Source organism: Lutra lutra, chromosome 1 (assembly GCF_902655055.1).
Source record: "Lutra lutra chromosome 1, mLutLut1.2, whole genome shotgun sequence".
NCBI classification, from domain to species: Eukaryota; Metazoa; Chordata; class Mammalia; order Carnivora; family Mustelidae; genus Lutra; species Lutra lutra.
The window spans coordinates 206,056,455-206,072,346 of NC_062278.1; the positions used below are offsets into that span (position 1 = coordinate 206,056,455).

The window sequence follows — 15,892 nt, forward strand, 5'->3', positions numbered from 1 at the left end:
TCTATTCATCCTTAAAAGTTGGTCTTGAAACCTCACCAGACTTTCTCACAAGCAATTAGTCACCTGCTGTTCTGGTGTTACATAATACCATGTTTATAACGCCATATTGGCCAATCAAACTTCGTTAATAATTTAAAATCTTTCTGCTCCTCCGTAGGTCATTCATCTACTCATTCATCAAATATTTATGGAATATCTATTAGATAACAGGCTCTGTTCCCAGCACTGAGAGTACACCTGTAAACAAGTCACGGTTAGGTTCTCATGTAATGGATGTGGACAAATAAGAAAAATACCAGGTCGTGGTGAGTGCTACATAGAGAACGTCCGGTGAATGTGATCAGCTGGTCAATACGTACCGTCAGAGATCGTTTTTTCTAAAGCACCCTTAAGCTATGAATTTGAAAGCGCCTAAGCCTCCACAGTCATAGGGTAAAACCTGTCCAGGTCTCAGGAACCAGCTGGTGAAGGGCCCCGAGGTAGGAAAGAGCCGGCGTGGCTGCAGCCACTAGGGGGAGGAAGGTGTGTGCTGCCCAAGCAGCGCCGGGTGGTGGTGCCAGGTGGACGCTTACAAAGGCTACGCGGCCACTCCGTACGCGAAGTCTGAGGCCGGGGGGGGGGGGGGGGGGGGGGAGGGAAGCAAACGCAGATTCCCGCCCCGCCTGGGGGTTCCTCGGGCAGCACTCGACACCGTAAACGGGCTTCCCCCCTCCGAACTTCTCACGCCAGGTTTTTCCTCTCCGGCGCTGTCAGGGGATGACACAGAACCTCTGTGCAGTGGTTCACGGGATGCAGGAACTTGGCTACAGCACAACCCGCAGGTCCGGGGTGAGTAGCGAAGAAGGTGCGCAGCGCGCCTCGGCGGGCGGAAGAGGCGGGAGCAAGTGTTCCTCCCCAGCCCGCCGGGCTCCGGTGCTGCGCATGCGTGCGCGCGTGCCCTCTTCGGTTAAGGACCGGGTCCCGAGAAGGGGCGGGGCCGGCCCTCCGCGCCGGAAGGGGGTTGGCTGGGCGGGGCCGGGAGGCGGTGGCGGCGGCTGCGCGCGCGCGCGCGGGTGCGAACGGGGATCACCTCGAGGGCCGGGGCGGTCTGGGCGGTGGGGACGACGGACGGCGACTATGGCCGCGGCGGCGGGCGGCGGCGGGCTGGGGGCTGCGGCGGGCGCCGCGGGCGCGGGAGGCGCGGCGGCGGCCGCGGGCCTGGCCGTTTATCGACGGAAGGACGGTGGCCCGGCCAGCAAGTTTTGGGAGAGCCCGGAGACGGTGTCCCAGCTGGATTCGGTGCGGGTCTGGCTGGGCAAGCACTACAAGAAGGTGGGTTCGCGCGCCCGTGGGGGCCGGGGAGGCCACGCGACGGGAGCCGGGCGCAGCTACTGGCCTCGCGGGCCTCGGGCCGCCCCTCCCCCCCCGCGCGCCACGAGGGACAACAAAGGCAGGCGCCGGGCCCGCCACGCCCCCGCCGTCCGCTCTCGGCGCGCCGGGGGCTGCACCGGGCCCCCGGGGCCAGGCCTCTGGGAGTCCCCGCACCGCGGGCCAGAGCCCCAGCTCGCCCCGGCGTGCAGGAGCATCTCGAGCTCAGCAACCCGGAGGGCGTGAATCTCTTTTGTTAGCGGCACTGGGTGTGCGAACAATGATTCTTACAAACTGTCCGAGCCAGGGTTGTGAGGGCAGGTTCAAGTTTTGTTTCAAGTCAAGTGAGGTAGCTCAGGTTCTGCTGCCTGTTGTTGGTTTGGTAAAGAATGACTAGACATTATACTCGGAAGTTAGTAACAGCAGGCCAATATAATGGGTGATTGTATTGATGAGCACTGATGTTTAAAAAAAAAAAAAAAATGACAGTGTTTATTGTACTTGTAGTTCCGTGCAGTGTGAGTACAAGAGTTAACGTACTTGTACCTACTGTGTTTCTCAGGGAGGCCTTCCCTGAGAACCCCATTAATACTTGACTGCCGCACTTCGTATTACCTTTATTTGTCTTGTACCATTTTGTGAGATTATTCTTTTCATCTAGCTGTTTCTCCTACTTTGGGGACGTAAGTTTCGCTGAATCAGTGGTATTGAAAGTTGTGACTTAACCTTTTATTTGTAACGAGTGTTTTTTAACTCCCCTTGTAGATACATAGGAATGACTCCCTTGGAAGGTGTAATGAGCAGACTGCCTAAAATACCTCTTCTGCCCCAGATTTCCGAACATACCTTTCTATTGCCATACTTCGCCCATTGAGAACCATAGCACTGGGGCAAGGACCTTGTCAGACCTCTTCACTGCATTGTCCCCTACCCCCAACATGGTTGGTACTCATAGCCTCGCCCTCAGTAGTTGCTTAGTAAATACTTGTTCAGTGAATGGAAAGACGAGGTAGTCTAGAAACCTAGTCATTTGAGTTCCGCAGCGCAATGGAGTCTGTCAGGTTTTGGAGGTTGATAGGGACAGGATCTTGGGTTCTTTTGACGTTACACTGCAGTGCTTTCAGAAGTGACTTTCTTCCTGAAGTTTTAGGAAGTGAGAGACGATATATATTTTTATATGCTTTGACTTTTTTCGCCCTGAAATTTTGCAGTCACATTTGGGATTGCCAGTTTTTCCTCATCTGCATTTAAGTAGACAAGAATATTGCTCTCCCTTATACAGTGATAAATTGGTCACTTTTTTTTTTTTTTTTGTAGGCAGCAGAGCTAGAAGTGGCCAAAGGAATTGAATATTTATATTATGAAAGTATTATTATTTTTATCATGTGCCCTTAAGCCAATGCTTTGGGTTTTAAATTCAGTGTACCTTAATGTAGCCTTCCTCCTCCCTCAGTCTGGATTTCTTTATTGAGGTATAATTGACATATAACATTAGTTTATCAATGTAGTTTTAGCAGAAATGAGAAATATTCCTTTGGATATCAAGGAAGAGGAAGGAGGAGGAGAAATAATAGTAATTTTTACCTCTCCAAACTCTGTGTGCATCTGTTTGGGCCCAGTTTTGTTGGAATGGGTTTGCTTGGTGGGTGAAGAAGTGGTTCTGGGGCAGACTGAGGAATGTGTCCCAGAGTGTTGAGGCCATTGGGCAGATGGTGGCTCAGTATTCTTCAGGCCTTAAAGGTAAAGTAAAAGTTAGATATCAGGGTTTCATAAGGCCAGAGTGTATTTCTTGGGGCTCCTGAAATTGAGAATTGTATATTCCTTATGCCTGACAGCCAGAAACCTGTCAGCCTTAGAGAGTGGTGTTGGAGTGGTGAAAGTACTATCCAGGACACAGTATATTTCCACTCATTGTACACATTGATGGGTTTTAATTAAACGTTTCTTTTGCATTTAATACTACATTTTCACATTGATAAATCTCAGCAACTGAATGAAACATGACATTGGTAGTCCCATTTTTATTAATGGGTTTATTCATGCATACCATGGACAACCGGGCATCTAACTGTATCTGGGCACTTAAACCATTACTCAAATCCTTACAACCATCGTGGTTAATACATATTTATTTCATTTTACACATGAGTAGAACCTGAGACTCCAGATGTGAGTGACTTAGAGCTCTAAGATTACAATTAGGAGTGGCAGATTGGGAATTCAGTGAAGGTCTGCCTGGCTCCAGAGCCCCTGTTCTTTTTGCTATACATAATCCCCCTCATCAAGGAATGTAGTGGAAGGTAACGGAAAATGTATTGGTAGATAGACATGGACACTTGTAAATCTCATGTGGTTTCAAGTTAAAAGAGAACCTCCTTGTATTTTTATTTTCTCTGTGTCCTTAGTAGGTGCTCAGTACATGTTTGTTCAGTGAATGAACAGATTAGTCTAGGAACCTAGTCATTTAAGCTTTGTTGCTAAATCTGGCTTAGGAGCACAGAAGGAAGAGGGAGTACTTTTTGATTAGGATGAGCTTCAACTAGGCCAAAGAAGTCCAGAGGAGGTGACTCCTGGAGAGGGAAGAAAGTAGGTGAGTAGAAGCACAGGGCAGTTGGCTTGAGGTTGCATTTTAAGTCCAGCTGCCGGGCAGAAGCTTGTTCATCTCCTGCCTGAGCGGCCTTTGTATTATTGGCTACATGTCTTTCATTCTAACTTTGGTGAAGATGAAAGCTGTATTTCTGTCAATGGTTTCTGAGTGGTTTTCTTTTTTTTTTTTTTTCTTTTTTAATTTTATTATTATTTTTTTAATTTTCAGCATAACAGTATTCATTGTTTTTGCACCACACCCAGTGCTCCATGCAATCCGTGCCCTCTCTAATACCCAGCACCTGGTTCCCCCAACCTCCCCCACCCTTCAAAACTCTCAGATTGTTTTTCAGAGTCCATAGTCTCTCATGGTTCACCTCCCCTTCCAATTTCCCTCAACTCCCTTCTCTCTGAGTGGTTTTCAAACGATAAAGCCTTACTGGTCTTACATGGTTTCAACTCAGATACTTTGGAGGTGAAGGATATCTGTAAACCGTTAAGTTCCCAGGTAAATTTCTTCCTGGTTTGGTTTATTCTCGAAATAAGACTTAAGATGTCAGGATGATTTCAATCTAAGGTTGGTTACTAAAGTAGACTTGATTTCTAAAGGAATGCATTTCAGTACACTTTACATAAAGTATTTAACAGTTAAAGACAGGTTTTTTTGTTTGTTTTATGGGGCATTTACTGCAGTAGATTTGTTTAGGGACAAGTTGTTAAACTTGATATTTCATTCATGCCATAGATAGCGTGAAGCAGATATATTGATAAAACTTTCTAAACTTATCTTCCTACCTTTCTTTTACTTTTTTAAAATCTTTCTACCTTTCTTAAAATACTTGAGACTAAAAATTTTTGGTTGTCTTAAGTAAAACATGCTGTTGAACTTTCTTTTTGATCAAAAGATAAAATGTTTATGACTGAAATAATCTATAGTCATTAATTTTTTTTGTTAATCAGATTTCAGTATTCTGAAAGCTGTCAAGAATCTTTATGTTTTAGGTAATGTTTTTTGAAGCCGTTGGAAATGAGCTCTATTATGTTCCTATAGGATAGTGAATGAGCATTACACTTTGGAACTTGTGCGTTCCATACTGTTGGCTGCTAATTGCTGATGTCCTTGAGCAGATAACTTGATTTCTGTTTTAATTTTCCGTATGTAAATTGAGAGGAAGATTGACTTCCATAAGAATGAATCAAATGTGATAGTTGTTGAAGATGGGGTTATGTTAAATTTGAGATGGTAATGATACTTTTGTGTATATGCCATGGTCAGCTTGCTTAATTCTTATTGGTTAAATAGAATGTTAATATTTTGAGATGTTTAGAAGTTGATTTAAAGAGGCACCTGGTGGATCAGTTGTTTAAGCAGCGGCCTTCGGCTCAGGTCATGATCCCAGAGTCCTGGGATCAAGCCCTGCTTGATAGAGCCCTGCTAGGCAGGGAGCCTGCTTCTCCTTCTTCCACTCCCCCTGCTTGTGTTCCCTTTCTGTCTCTCTCTCTGTCAAATAAATAAAATCTTTAAAAAAAAAAAAAAGTTGATTTAAAGACCTTACGGTCATTCATTGGCTGCCTTTTGAGTGGTTGTGAGGTATGATTTACTATATTAATGTGACAGTTCATTTATGAATTAAAAATTAAAAAATTACCAAACTTTTTCATGTTTGGTAACTTTTGTGGGTGATTTGGAGAAAGTATCTAACCAGGGTTGAATATTTTATAACTAAAAAATTGGGGGCACCTGGGTGGCTCAGTTGGTTAAGTGTCTACCTTCTGCTCAAGTCATGAATCCAGGGTCCTGGCATCCAGCCCTGAGGCAGTCTGCTTCTCCCTCTGCCTTTCTGTGTGTCTCATGAGTAAAATAAAAATAAAATCTAAAAAAAATGGGTTTAAAAATAGCTAAGGTAATAATTTTGATTGAACTTTGAACCTGGCCATCTTTATTTTGAAATTATAAAGTTGTCTACATGAAAACTTCTACATGTTTTTGTATTCTGAATGATAATACATCAGAGGAAACTTGCATAGTAGTGAAATCTGAATATATATGAAGCTATGTGTATAGCAGTTGCTAAACTTAGTTTTTCCTAAAGGGTTGATTTGGTTTTTGCTGAACAGCCTTCCTCCACGATGGTATGTTTTTCAGTTTTAGGATTTGGCCTTGTTCAGTTATCTACAGGTATCTGAAAAATAAAAAGTTAGACTCATTAATTTTTCATGTCACTTTGTACAGAAAATTGCAGTACATTATATGACCCCTTTGAGAAACCTATTCTTATAAAAATAAAGTTACCTTGCAGATATATACTCCATATTTTGTCAGTTCTGTAGGATACGTTTGAAGAGTTTATTAAAGATTCTGTTATGTGGGTGCTATGAATTATTTACTAATCGAGTATTACTTATTAAGGATTTACTATGTTGAGTAAGTTGGAAAAAACAGATACTGAATTGTCACTTTAGAGTGTGTAGTCCTTAAAAAGTAAACTTGATAGTTTTTGTGGGAATTGGCAGTAGGCAGTATATTACAGGAAAGGGGAGTTTTAAGTAGTTTTCAACATTTAAAAATTGTTTAACTGGTTTTTAACTTATATTTTTAAATTTTAAAAAAGATTTACTTATTTGAGAGAGAGAGAACATGGAGTCAGGGGGAGGGCAGAGGGAGAGGGAGAAGCGTACTGCCTCGGGGCTGGATGCCAGGACCCTGAGATCATGACCTGAGCCTGTCAGAAGCTTAACTGATTGAGCCACCCAGGCTCCCCTTTAAGTTTTAAATTATAGGGGCGCCTGGGTGGCTCAGTGGATTGAGCCGCTGCCTTCGGCTCGGGTCATGATCTCAGGGTCCTGGGATCGAGTCCCGCATCGGGCTCTCTGCTCAGCAGGGTGCCTGCTTCCCTCTCTCTCTCTCTGCCTGCCTCTCCATCTACTTGTGATCTCTCTCTGTCAAATGAATAAATAAAATCTTTAAAAAAAAAAGTTTTAAATTATAATAAAGTATATTCTTTAAGATGTATAGTAATACCTGAAACAGACTTTTTAAAAAAAGTTTAGTGCTTCTTCTTCTTCTTTTTTTTTTTTTTTTTAAATATTTTGTTTATTTGAAAGAGAGAATGTGAGAGAGAGCACAAGCAGGGTGAGGGGCAGAGGAGAAGCAGACTCCCTGCTAGCAGGGATCCTTATTCGGGGCTTGATCCCAGGACTCCGGGATCATGACCTGAGTCAAAGGCAGATGCTTAACCGACTGAGCCCCCCAGGTGCCCCAGTTTAGTAGTTCTTGAAGTGGGTTCCCACGCCAGTTGTGTCACCGAGAACTTCTTAGAAATACAAATTCTTGGGCCTGACCTATGGAATTCGAAACTCCGAGTGGGTCTGAAGTTTGGAAAACATTATTTTAGGCCAACAGAATTGGTATCTTACATGCTTAATTGTATGAAGTTTGTTTCCATTTTTTGACTGGTGGTGTGGCATAGATAGGTGTTTAACTTTGTGACCTTATGAAAATGTGTTTTCATGGAACACCCATAATATAAAAGAAAACTTTATAAGGATGAAAAAGGAATGTCTAGAACAAGAATAGGCAGATTTTTTCTATAAAGGGTAAGAGAGTAAACATTTTAGGCTTTTTAGGTCATGCCATCTCAATTCTAACTGCTTGACTGCTGTTATATGAAAGCAGCCGTAGACAATGTGTAGTGAATAAGTGTGCTGTGTTTTGATAAAACTTCATTTATGGACACTGAAATTTGAATTTCATGTAATATGTGTCATGAAATATTACTCTTTTTTTTTTTTTTTAAAGATTTTTTTTGCTTATTAGAGAGAGGGAGACAAAGCACAAGTCGGGGGTAGAGAGAGAGAGGGAGAAGTGGACTCCCCTCTGTGCGGAGAGCCCAACATGGGCTTGATCTGAGGACCTTGAGATCACAACCTGAGCCAAAGGCAGATCCTCAATCGACTGAGCCACCCAGGTGCCCCAAAATATTATTTAAAATTTCTTTCTAAGGGTGCCCGGGTATTGCAGTTGGTTAAGTGTCTGACTCTTGGTTTCAGCTCAGGTCATATTCTCAGGGTGGTAAGATCCGACCCTGTGTTGGTCTTCCTGTTCAGCTCAAAGTCTGCTTGAGATTCTCTCTCTCCCTATGCCTCTTCTGCGCATGCTCTCTCCCTCTCTCTGAAATAAATCTTTTAAAAAATCAAATAAAATAAAATTTCCTTCCAGTCTTTAAAAAATCTAAAAACTGCTCTTAGCTTTTGGTCCACAGAGAAGCAGGCAGTGGGCTGGATTTTACCAGCATTTGGTCTTGTAATATACAGCATTCCAACAAAATATCAGTCTTTAGCAAAGTGAACTGCGTGCTGGCTGTTTCATTGAGAGTGGAAAGCTTATATACCTGAATAAGTAAAATTTGGGAGGATACTAAGCTTTAAGAAGAATTGCCTTTTTATATCATGCTTTATCTTTGCTTGGCACTATTACAGATTGAGAGCCATTCAGTCTAGTAAGAGTAGAATGTGCAGCTGATAATCATTTTGCCATGTATAAATCACTTACAAATTATTTTTTGTAATAGAAACCTCTACCACGTTAATCTTGAAATGTTGGATGATAAAGGGAATGAGGTTTGTCCCAGGAAGAAAAATTCATTTTGCTATCTTTTGTTATCTTTTGAATTTCAAGGAGGTCTTTAGATGTTTTTCCTGCTTAAAATTGGAGGCTTAAAAAAAATTTGACTGCGTTGGCTTTCCAAAGTGATGCTGAACGTTTCATAATTAAACTTTGATATTTAGTTTAAGTTGCTAGTTTATGCTTTCCGTGTCATGTTACCTGTTATCTTTCTTTGTTGTGGAACTAGCTTGTTCTCTGCCACTGGTTTGGCCTTTGGACATTGTTGACATTAACGTGGGTAACTTTTCGAATATATTTATTTAAAAAAATTTTTTTTAGGATTTAATTTATTTATTTGAGAGATAGCAACAGAGATAGTGACAGATAGAGAGAGCACAGCGAGGAGGTGAGGGAGAAGCAGGCTCATCATGGAGCAGGGAGCCCTGCGTGGGGCTCAGTCCGAGGGCTCTGGGATTAATGACCTGAGCTGAAGGCAGATACTTAACTGACTGAGCTACCCAGGTGCCCCTAAAAATTTTTTTTATTGTAGTAAAAAAAGTAACAGAATTTACTGTCCCAACCATTTTTAAGTGCACATTAAAACAACCATTTTATTATATTCAGAACTTCTTGGCATAAAACAACCATTTTATTATGCTCAGAGTTTCTGTGTGTCAGGAATTTGGAAGGGTACAATGGGGACAGTTGTCTCTGAGAACTGTGTCTAGGGTTTCAACTGGGAAGATTTGATGATTGCGGATAACTTGACAGCTGGAGGCGGAATCATCTGGAACCATTATTTTTCATGTGTCTGGTGGTTGTACTGTCAGTCTTCTGGGACATCAGCTGGGGCTTCTGGCCATAGTATCTCCAAGAGGCTTGTCCCTGTAGTCTGGGGTTCCTCAAAGTATGGTGGCCTTCAGGTAGTTGAACTTCATGGTAGTTCAGGATTCCAGAGGTGACTCTTCCCAAGGGACTACTTGGAAGCTTTTGACTTACCCTCAGAGGTCCCACAGCATCACTCCTGATCTCCCCACTGCATTCTGATGGTTACAAGTTAATCATTAAGGATGGTCTTGATTCAGCAAAGGGAGAGCATATACCCTACTTCTTGATAAGAGGAGTATCAAAGAAATTTGTTGGCCTATTTTATTTTATTTTTTTAAAGATTTTTATTTGATTTATTTGACAGAGAGAGATCACAAGTAGGCAGAGAAGCAGGCAGAGAGAGGGGGAAGCAGGCTTCCTGCCGAGCAGAGAGCCCGACGCGGGACTCGATCCCAGGACCCCGAGACCATGACCTGAGCCGAAGGCAGAGGCCTAACCCACTGAGCCACCCAGGCGCCCCTGTTGGCCTGTTTTAAAAACAGTACAGTCTGCTCTCTGCCACAAGTTATCCTCCCTCTTAGAAAATACATTTGCTAACAGGTCTCATCTGATGATAGTATCGGACTCAAGTTTGAGGTTCAAGATCTCACCATCAACTTTAGGTCCGGGTGTACACGAGATGACTTGGGTTCATTGCTTGGGCATGGTTTCTTTCCTTCAGACCTGTTAAGTAAAGAGATCAGTTATCTTTCCCTTCCCACTGCTCCCAGTATTTATTTTTGTAAGCTCTTTTTACACAGAGACCAAGGTTCAGACCTCTGCAAATCTGTCACCTGGCCAGTGCTTAGTAGGTAATAGGAAGTAAGCTATGGTTCTCTTCCACACAACTGTCCCAGTTTTTGAGTCCCCATCTTTATCTTGCAGTATGTTCACGCGGATGCTCCTACCAACAAAACGCTGGCTGGGCTGGTGGTGCAGCTTCTTCAGTTCCAGGAAGATGCCTTTGGGAAGCATGTTACCAATCCGGCCTTCACCAAACTCCCGGTAAGTACATCAACTTGGAATAACACTGGGGAAGCTTCAGTGTCTGTGCCCTCAAGTGCAGCCTACAGTTCTTTTCTTTACTGCTGCTATCCTGTAGAATAAACAAAGAGGCTTAGTGGAATTTTCACAATAGATTATTATTACTTTTTCAGTGTAGGAAGTGTCACTTTCAGGAGACATTAAACATCTGCATGAGACATCACAATAACTATTTATAGACTTAACTGTGAACATTTTACTATGTCGTAGTTTCCTTGTAGTCTCTTTTCTACCAGGTCTTCTCCATTCTTTCTCCTGGTTCAGTTCTTGTGGCTAGGATACTTTCTTGTGGAATTTTTATCTTCTGTTGGTAAGATTTTCTGAGCTTGTGTGAAAATATACTTCTGTTGTCCTTGCAGTTGATACTTGAATAGTTTGGTGTAGAAATACTGGGTTATGCCTTTCTTCCTTTTGAAATATGTAGGTTTTGTTCCTTTCCTTTTTAAGTTTGTTTATTTTTAGTGATCTCTATACCCAGGGTGGGGCTTGAACTCACAACCTGGAGATCAAGAGTTGCGACCTAGAGATCAAGAGTTGCGTGTCTACCAAATGAGCCAGCCAGGTGCCCCTGGTTTTGTTTTTTCCTTTACATGTGATTTTGTAGAGAAAAATCTGATAACTTGATTTCCCCTTGTTTATACTGATCTTTGAAATACTGATCTTTGGGGGCGCCTGGGTGGCTCAGTGGGTTGGGCCACTGCCTTTGGCTCAGGTCATGATCCCAGGTCCTGGGTTCGAGCCCCGCATCGGGCTTTCTGCTCAGCAGGGAGCCTGCTTCCTCCTCTCTCTCTGCCTGCCTCTCTGCTTACTTGTGATTTCTCTCTGTCAAATGAATGAATAAAATCTTTAAAAAAAAAAATACTGATCTTTGAAATTCAGAAATATGACTAGTTATAAGTCACGATCCAAAGACTTATTTATATTTCTTTAGCTCAGGGAATATTCATTTTGTCTTCTCTCCCATCCCATATTCCTTCATTTATATTTTTGAACTCTGTATAAACATTAGATTTCTAGGAATAACTTGTAGCTTTTCTCATAATTTTTGTCTTCTAATTCTCTGATTTGGGTTTTTGCAATTTCCAGTCTAATGTTTGCTGCCTCCACTGAATTTAGAAGCAGACCTTTTTTTTAAATCTTAGAAGTAGAAGTTGCTGACTTGGGTGTTCTTATTTCATCACTAAATTTTTTAACGACTCATTGCTCTCTCAGGTATGATTCAGAATAGGAGATAGTGTTGGTGTGTGTATGTGTATTTTTTTTTTTTTTTAATTCAAGAGCTTACTTAGTTTTTTTTTTTTTTTAAGATTTTATTTATTTATTTGACAGAGAGAGACAGCGAGAGAGGGAACAGAAGCAGGGGGGAGTGGGAGAAGCAGGCTTCCTGCTGAGAAGGGAGCCCATGGGCGGGGCTCGATCCCAGGACATTGGAATTATGACCTGAGCTGAAGGCTGATGCTGAAGGCTGATGCTTAACGACTGAGCCATCCAGGCGCCCAGAAGATAATGTATATTTTTTACTGCTCTTGCAGTAAATGTGTTTAGTTTGCTTATGGCATTTTTGCTACCTAGACATTTTATTTTTATTTAGTCAGATACAGGATTGTATTTTTTCGTTTTCTTTTGTTTTTGTTTTGTAATCTCCACCCCTAGAGTGGGGCTGGAACTTACACCCTGAGATCAAGAGTCACACGCTGCACTGATGGAGCCAGCCAGGCACCCATAGAATTGTGGTTTTTGAATCGGGAAGCTTTCTTCACTTGTAGGTGAGGAAGGAATTTAGTGAGGTGTTCTAGTTCTTCTGTGGCTTCATTTTTTATACTTAATTCCGATCTATTTAGAATTTATCTTGGTATTCAGTGTGGGCAATGGATCTAGTTTTATCTTTTTTCTTAGATTATCTGGTTATCCCTGAGGTTTGTTAAAAAGTCCCCCCCCCCCCCCGCAACTGATACGAGCTCAACTAGTATTAAGTGTTTGGTTGCTTATCAAATTCTGAGAATTTAAAGAGCAGTACAGTGTATTGCTTGTCCTGAGGGGGCACACACTGTAGTGAGCTGAAGGAATAGAACCTTTGAGTTTGCTGGTGATCTCAGGAAATGTCTTTCAGGGGAAAGGGCATTTGGATTTGAGACTTGAAAGTTGAGTCTGAGTTCTTCAGGGAAATGCTGAAGGATGGGATTTCCAGGCAGTGATAACAACGTGTAAAAGCATTAAGGCCTGAGAAGGTAGTTGTGACTCTTCAGTAAGATGAGAGCTGAGGACAACTAGGCAGAGAAATGGGCTAGAATCAGTTGTAATGGGCCAAGTTTACTGTCCTAGATGTGTGGCCTTTATCTCCTGAGTGTTGGGGAACCACAATAAGGGAGAGAGTAGTGGGTGGGTTAGTTGATTTGGGGTTTTAGAATAATCCCACAGGCTTCAGTGTGAAGAATGGATTGGAAGCTGTTGAGATTGGAGGCTTTGAAAACTCTCCATGAAGAAACTGCTCTAATAATCCACTGTGATGATACCATGTGGAGGAAACTGGATTTGTTGACTTGCTTATTTTTTAAAGATTATTTATTTGTGAGAGAGCAAGAGCAAGAGAACACAAGCAGGGAGAACAGCAGGCTGAGGGAGAAGCAGACTCCCCACTGAGCAGGGAGCCTGATTGAGGGCTCGATCTGGGACCATGATCTGAGCTAAAGGCAGACACTCAACCAGCGGAGCCCCTCAGGTGCCCTAGAAGCAGTGGATTTTTTAAAAATTTTTATTTTTTTAAAGATTTTATTTATTTATTTGACAGAGAGAGATATCACAAGTAGGCAGAGAGGTAGGCAGAGAAAGAGGGGGAAGCAGGCTCCCTGCTGACCAGGGAGCCCGCTGCAGGGCTTGATCCCAGGACCCTGGGATCATGACCCGAGCTGAAGGCAGAGGCTTTAACCCACTGAGCCACCTAGGCGTCTGAAGCAGTGGATTTAAAGAGGATGGAAGGAACTCAGAATTCCAGGGGGCAGAACGTGGTAATATTCTTGCCGGGGGGCAATACAGGGGCTGGAAAGAGAAAGACTTTGCTACCTTGAGCAATCAGACACCTTTAGCACGAAGGGGAAAGCCAGAGTAAAAGCAGGTTTCTGGGGAAAGGTACTCAGTTTAGTCTAACTTTGTTAGCGTTGGTTCTCCGATTGGTTCTTCAGGTTTAGAAATCTTGTGGGAAGTGAAAGCTGGAGTTTAGAGTACAGGTTGAATTGGAAGAGGAGAGTTACTGGGAGTTAACTGGGTACGGGATGAATTCAGTTGTGGAGCAAGATCATTCCTTCTCTTTGGATTTGCTTTTTAACTTTCTCCTTTTAAAATACCTACTTTTGGGGCACCTGGGTGGCTCAGTGGGTTAAGCCTCTGCCTTCAGCTCAGGTCATGATCTCAGGGTCCTGGGATTGAGCCCCGAATCCGGCTCTCTGCTCAGCAAGGAGCCTGCTTCCCCCTCTCTCTGTCAAATAAATAAAAAAAAAATCCTAAAAAAAAAGATCTACTTTAAAAAAAAATTTAAAAAAACCTACTTTTGAATATATGATTTGTTATATATGTATAATATATTAGCAGTGTGGTAAGTACCTGTATATAATTTATGAATAAATTTTTAGATATTTGAAGTACATGCTCGTTTTGTTCTAATGGGAATTATTCAGCTGGATGATGAATGTAACTTCATTTTCTGAGCTGTGTGACTAATTGAGGTTTTTTGAGTAACTTTAAGTTTCATATTAATTCAAAGTAAAAATTTTGCAAGAATAATGCAAAGAACTTTCATTTTCCCTTCATTCAGAGTCCCTGATTGTTAACATTTTACTACGTTTGCTCTATCACTTTTTCCTCTGTATTTTTTTTCTGACTCATTTGAAAGCTCCATATTCCTTTACCTCCAGTTACATGAGTTTACTTTCTTATTCCTGTATATAATGAGTCAGATTAGAATTATTTAATTAAGAACTGGTTAAAGGTATCATTTAAAACACTGTAACAGGGGCACCTGGGTGGCTTAGTCGGTTAAGCATCTGCCTTCGACTCAGGTCATGATCCCAGAGTCCCGGGATCGAGCCACACATCAGGCAGGCTCCTTGCTCAGCAGGAAGTCTTCTCCCTCTCTCTCTCTCTGCCCCTCACCCTGCCCATGCTCACTCTCCCTCTGTCAAATAAATAAATAAAATCTTAAAAAAAAACCCCAACACTGTAACATAATACATATGGATTGTGCTTTATCAAGTATAACATTACTATTTAGAATATAATCTACAGATAACATTACATGAAGTATTTTCTGTTATGTGATTCACATTATATTGGTATTTCTAATTAAGATTGTATGAATGGTCTTAAAAAATAGTATGTATAGGAGGCTTTATTTATGAGATATTAAACTCTTGCAAATGAAAGCATTATTTTTTTCCAGATTTTAAAGATTTGGAAAGAATATTTTCAGGCAAAAGTCATAAATAAAAATAATTCATGGCTTAGTGCCAGTGGGACCAGATGTTCTTTTCTTCCTCTTAAAATAGTGTTTAACATTTTCCCAAATGAAAGGGATTGGTATAATGTGTAATGGTGTCAAGCATAAGTGGATGAGAAAGATAGTTAATGAAGCAAAGAATGTTATAGTAAAACATGTCAGCTGTTTAACCTTAAACTTTTTTTTTTCTTTCTGAATAAACAGTACTGGTATAAGAGTTCACTATTTGGACTGTTTTTTTTTTTTAATCAGAGTGGAACTTTATATGCTGACTTTCTAAGTTACACCGGATATTAAACAGCTGGCTCAGTGTAGGGTATGTTCTATCTAATGCTAAATTGAGAAGCTAGGATTTAGGGGAAATTTAAGGGTTTATAAGATGAAAAATATGTTGTATAGGCAGGGACACCTGATTGGCTCAATCAGTAGAGCATGCCACTCTTGGGCTCAGGGTTGTAAGTTCTAGCCCCACGTTGGACATGGAGCCTACTTAAAAAATAATATGTTGCATAGGCAAATGTAACATGAATTGAAACAGAAGAAAAAAGTGGTTCTACCTCCACCACAAGTAAAAATTCTTGTTTTTCTATAATCTCTTCAAGGCTCAGTGCATAACATCGTTGTAATGATAGAGTAGAGTCAGATTTGTGTTCTGCCTTTTAAAATAGAGCATAAGCAGCTACGTTTATAAACAAGGCTCTAAGATCTGGAAGACTACTAGGTCAAGTCAGAGCCTGAAGTAGTGGAAGATTATAAGTACATTCATGAGATATTCAAAATTTCCACTTATCATTACACTAAAAAAAATTAATCCTTTCGGATGCCTGGGTGGTTCAGTCAGTTAAGTGTCTGCCTTCGGTTCAGGTGGTGATCCCAGGGTCCTGATCATCGGACTCCTTGCTCAGCAGGGAGCCTGCTTCTCCCTCCGCCTATTCTGCCTGCAGCTCTCGGTG

The 15,892-nt window shown here is 41.9% G+C and overlaps 1 protein-coding gene across 3 annotated transcripts in view; it reads left to right on the forward strand.

Annotated features, from left to right (window-relative positions):
- Nucleotides 1-1,091: 1,091 nt before the first annotated feature.
- The window catches only part of SMARCC1 (SWI/SNF related, matrix associated, actin dependent regulator of chromatin subfamily c member 1), a 176,743-nt gene continuing 161,942 nt past the window's right edge, over nt 1,092-15,892 (forward strand). For all 3 annotated transcript variants that reach the window (XM_047695163.1, XM_047695168.1, XM_047695176.1), the window contains exons 1-2: nt 1,092-1,311; nt 10,292-10,411. In XM_047695163.1, the coding sequence (XP_047551119.1) occupies nt 1,117-1,311; nt 10,292-10,411 (315 nt within the window). In that variant the 5' untranslated portion in view covers nt 1,092-1,116. The remainder of the gene's footprint in view (nt 1,312-10,291; nt 10,412-15,892) is intronic.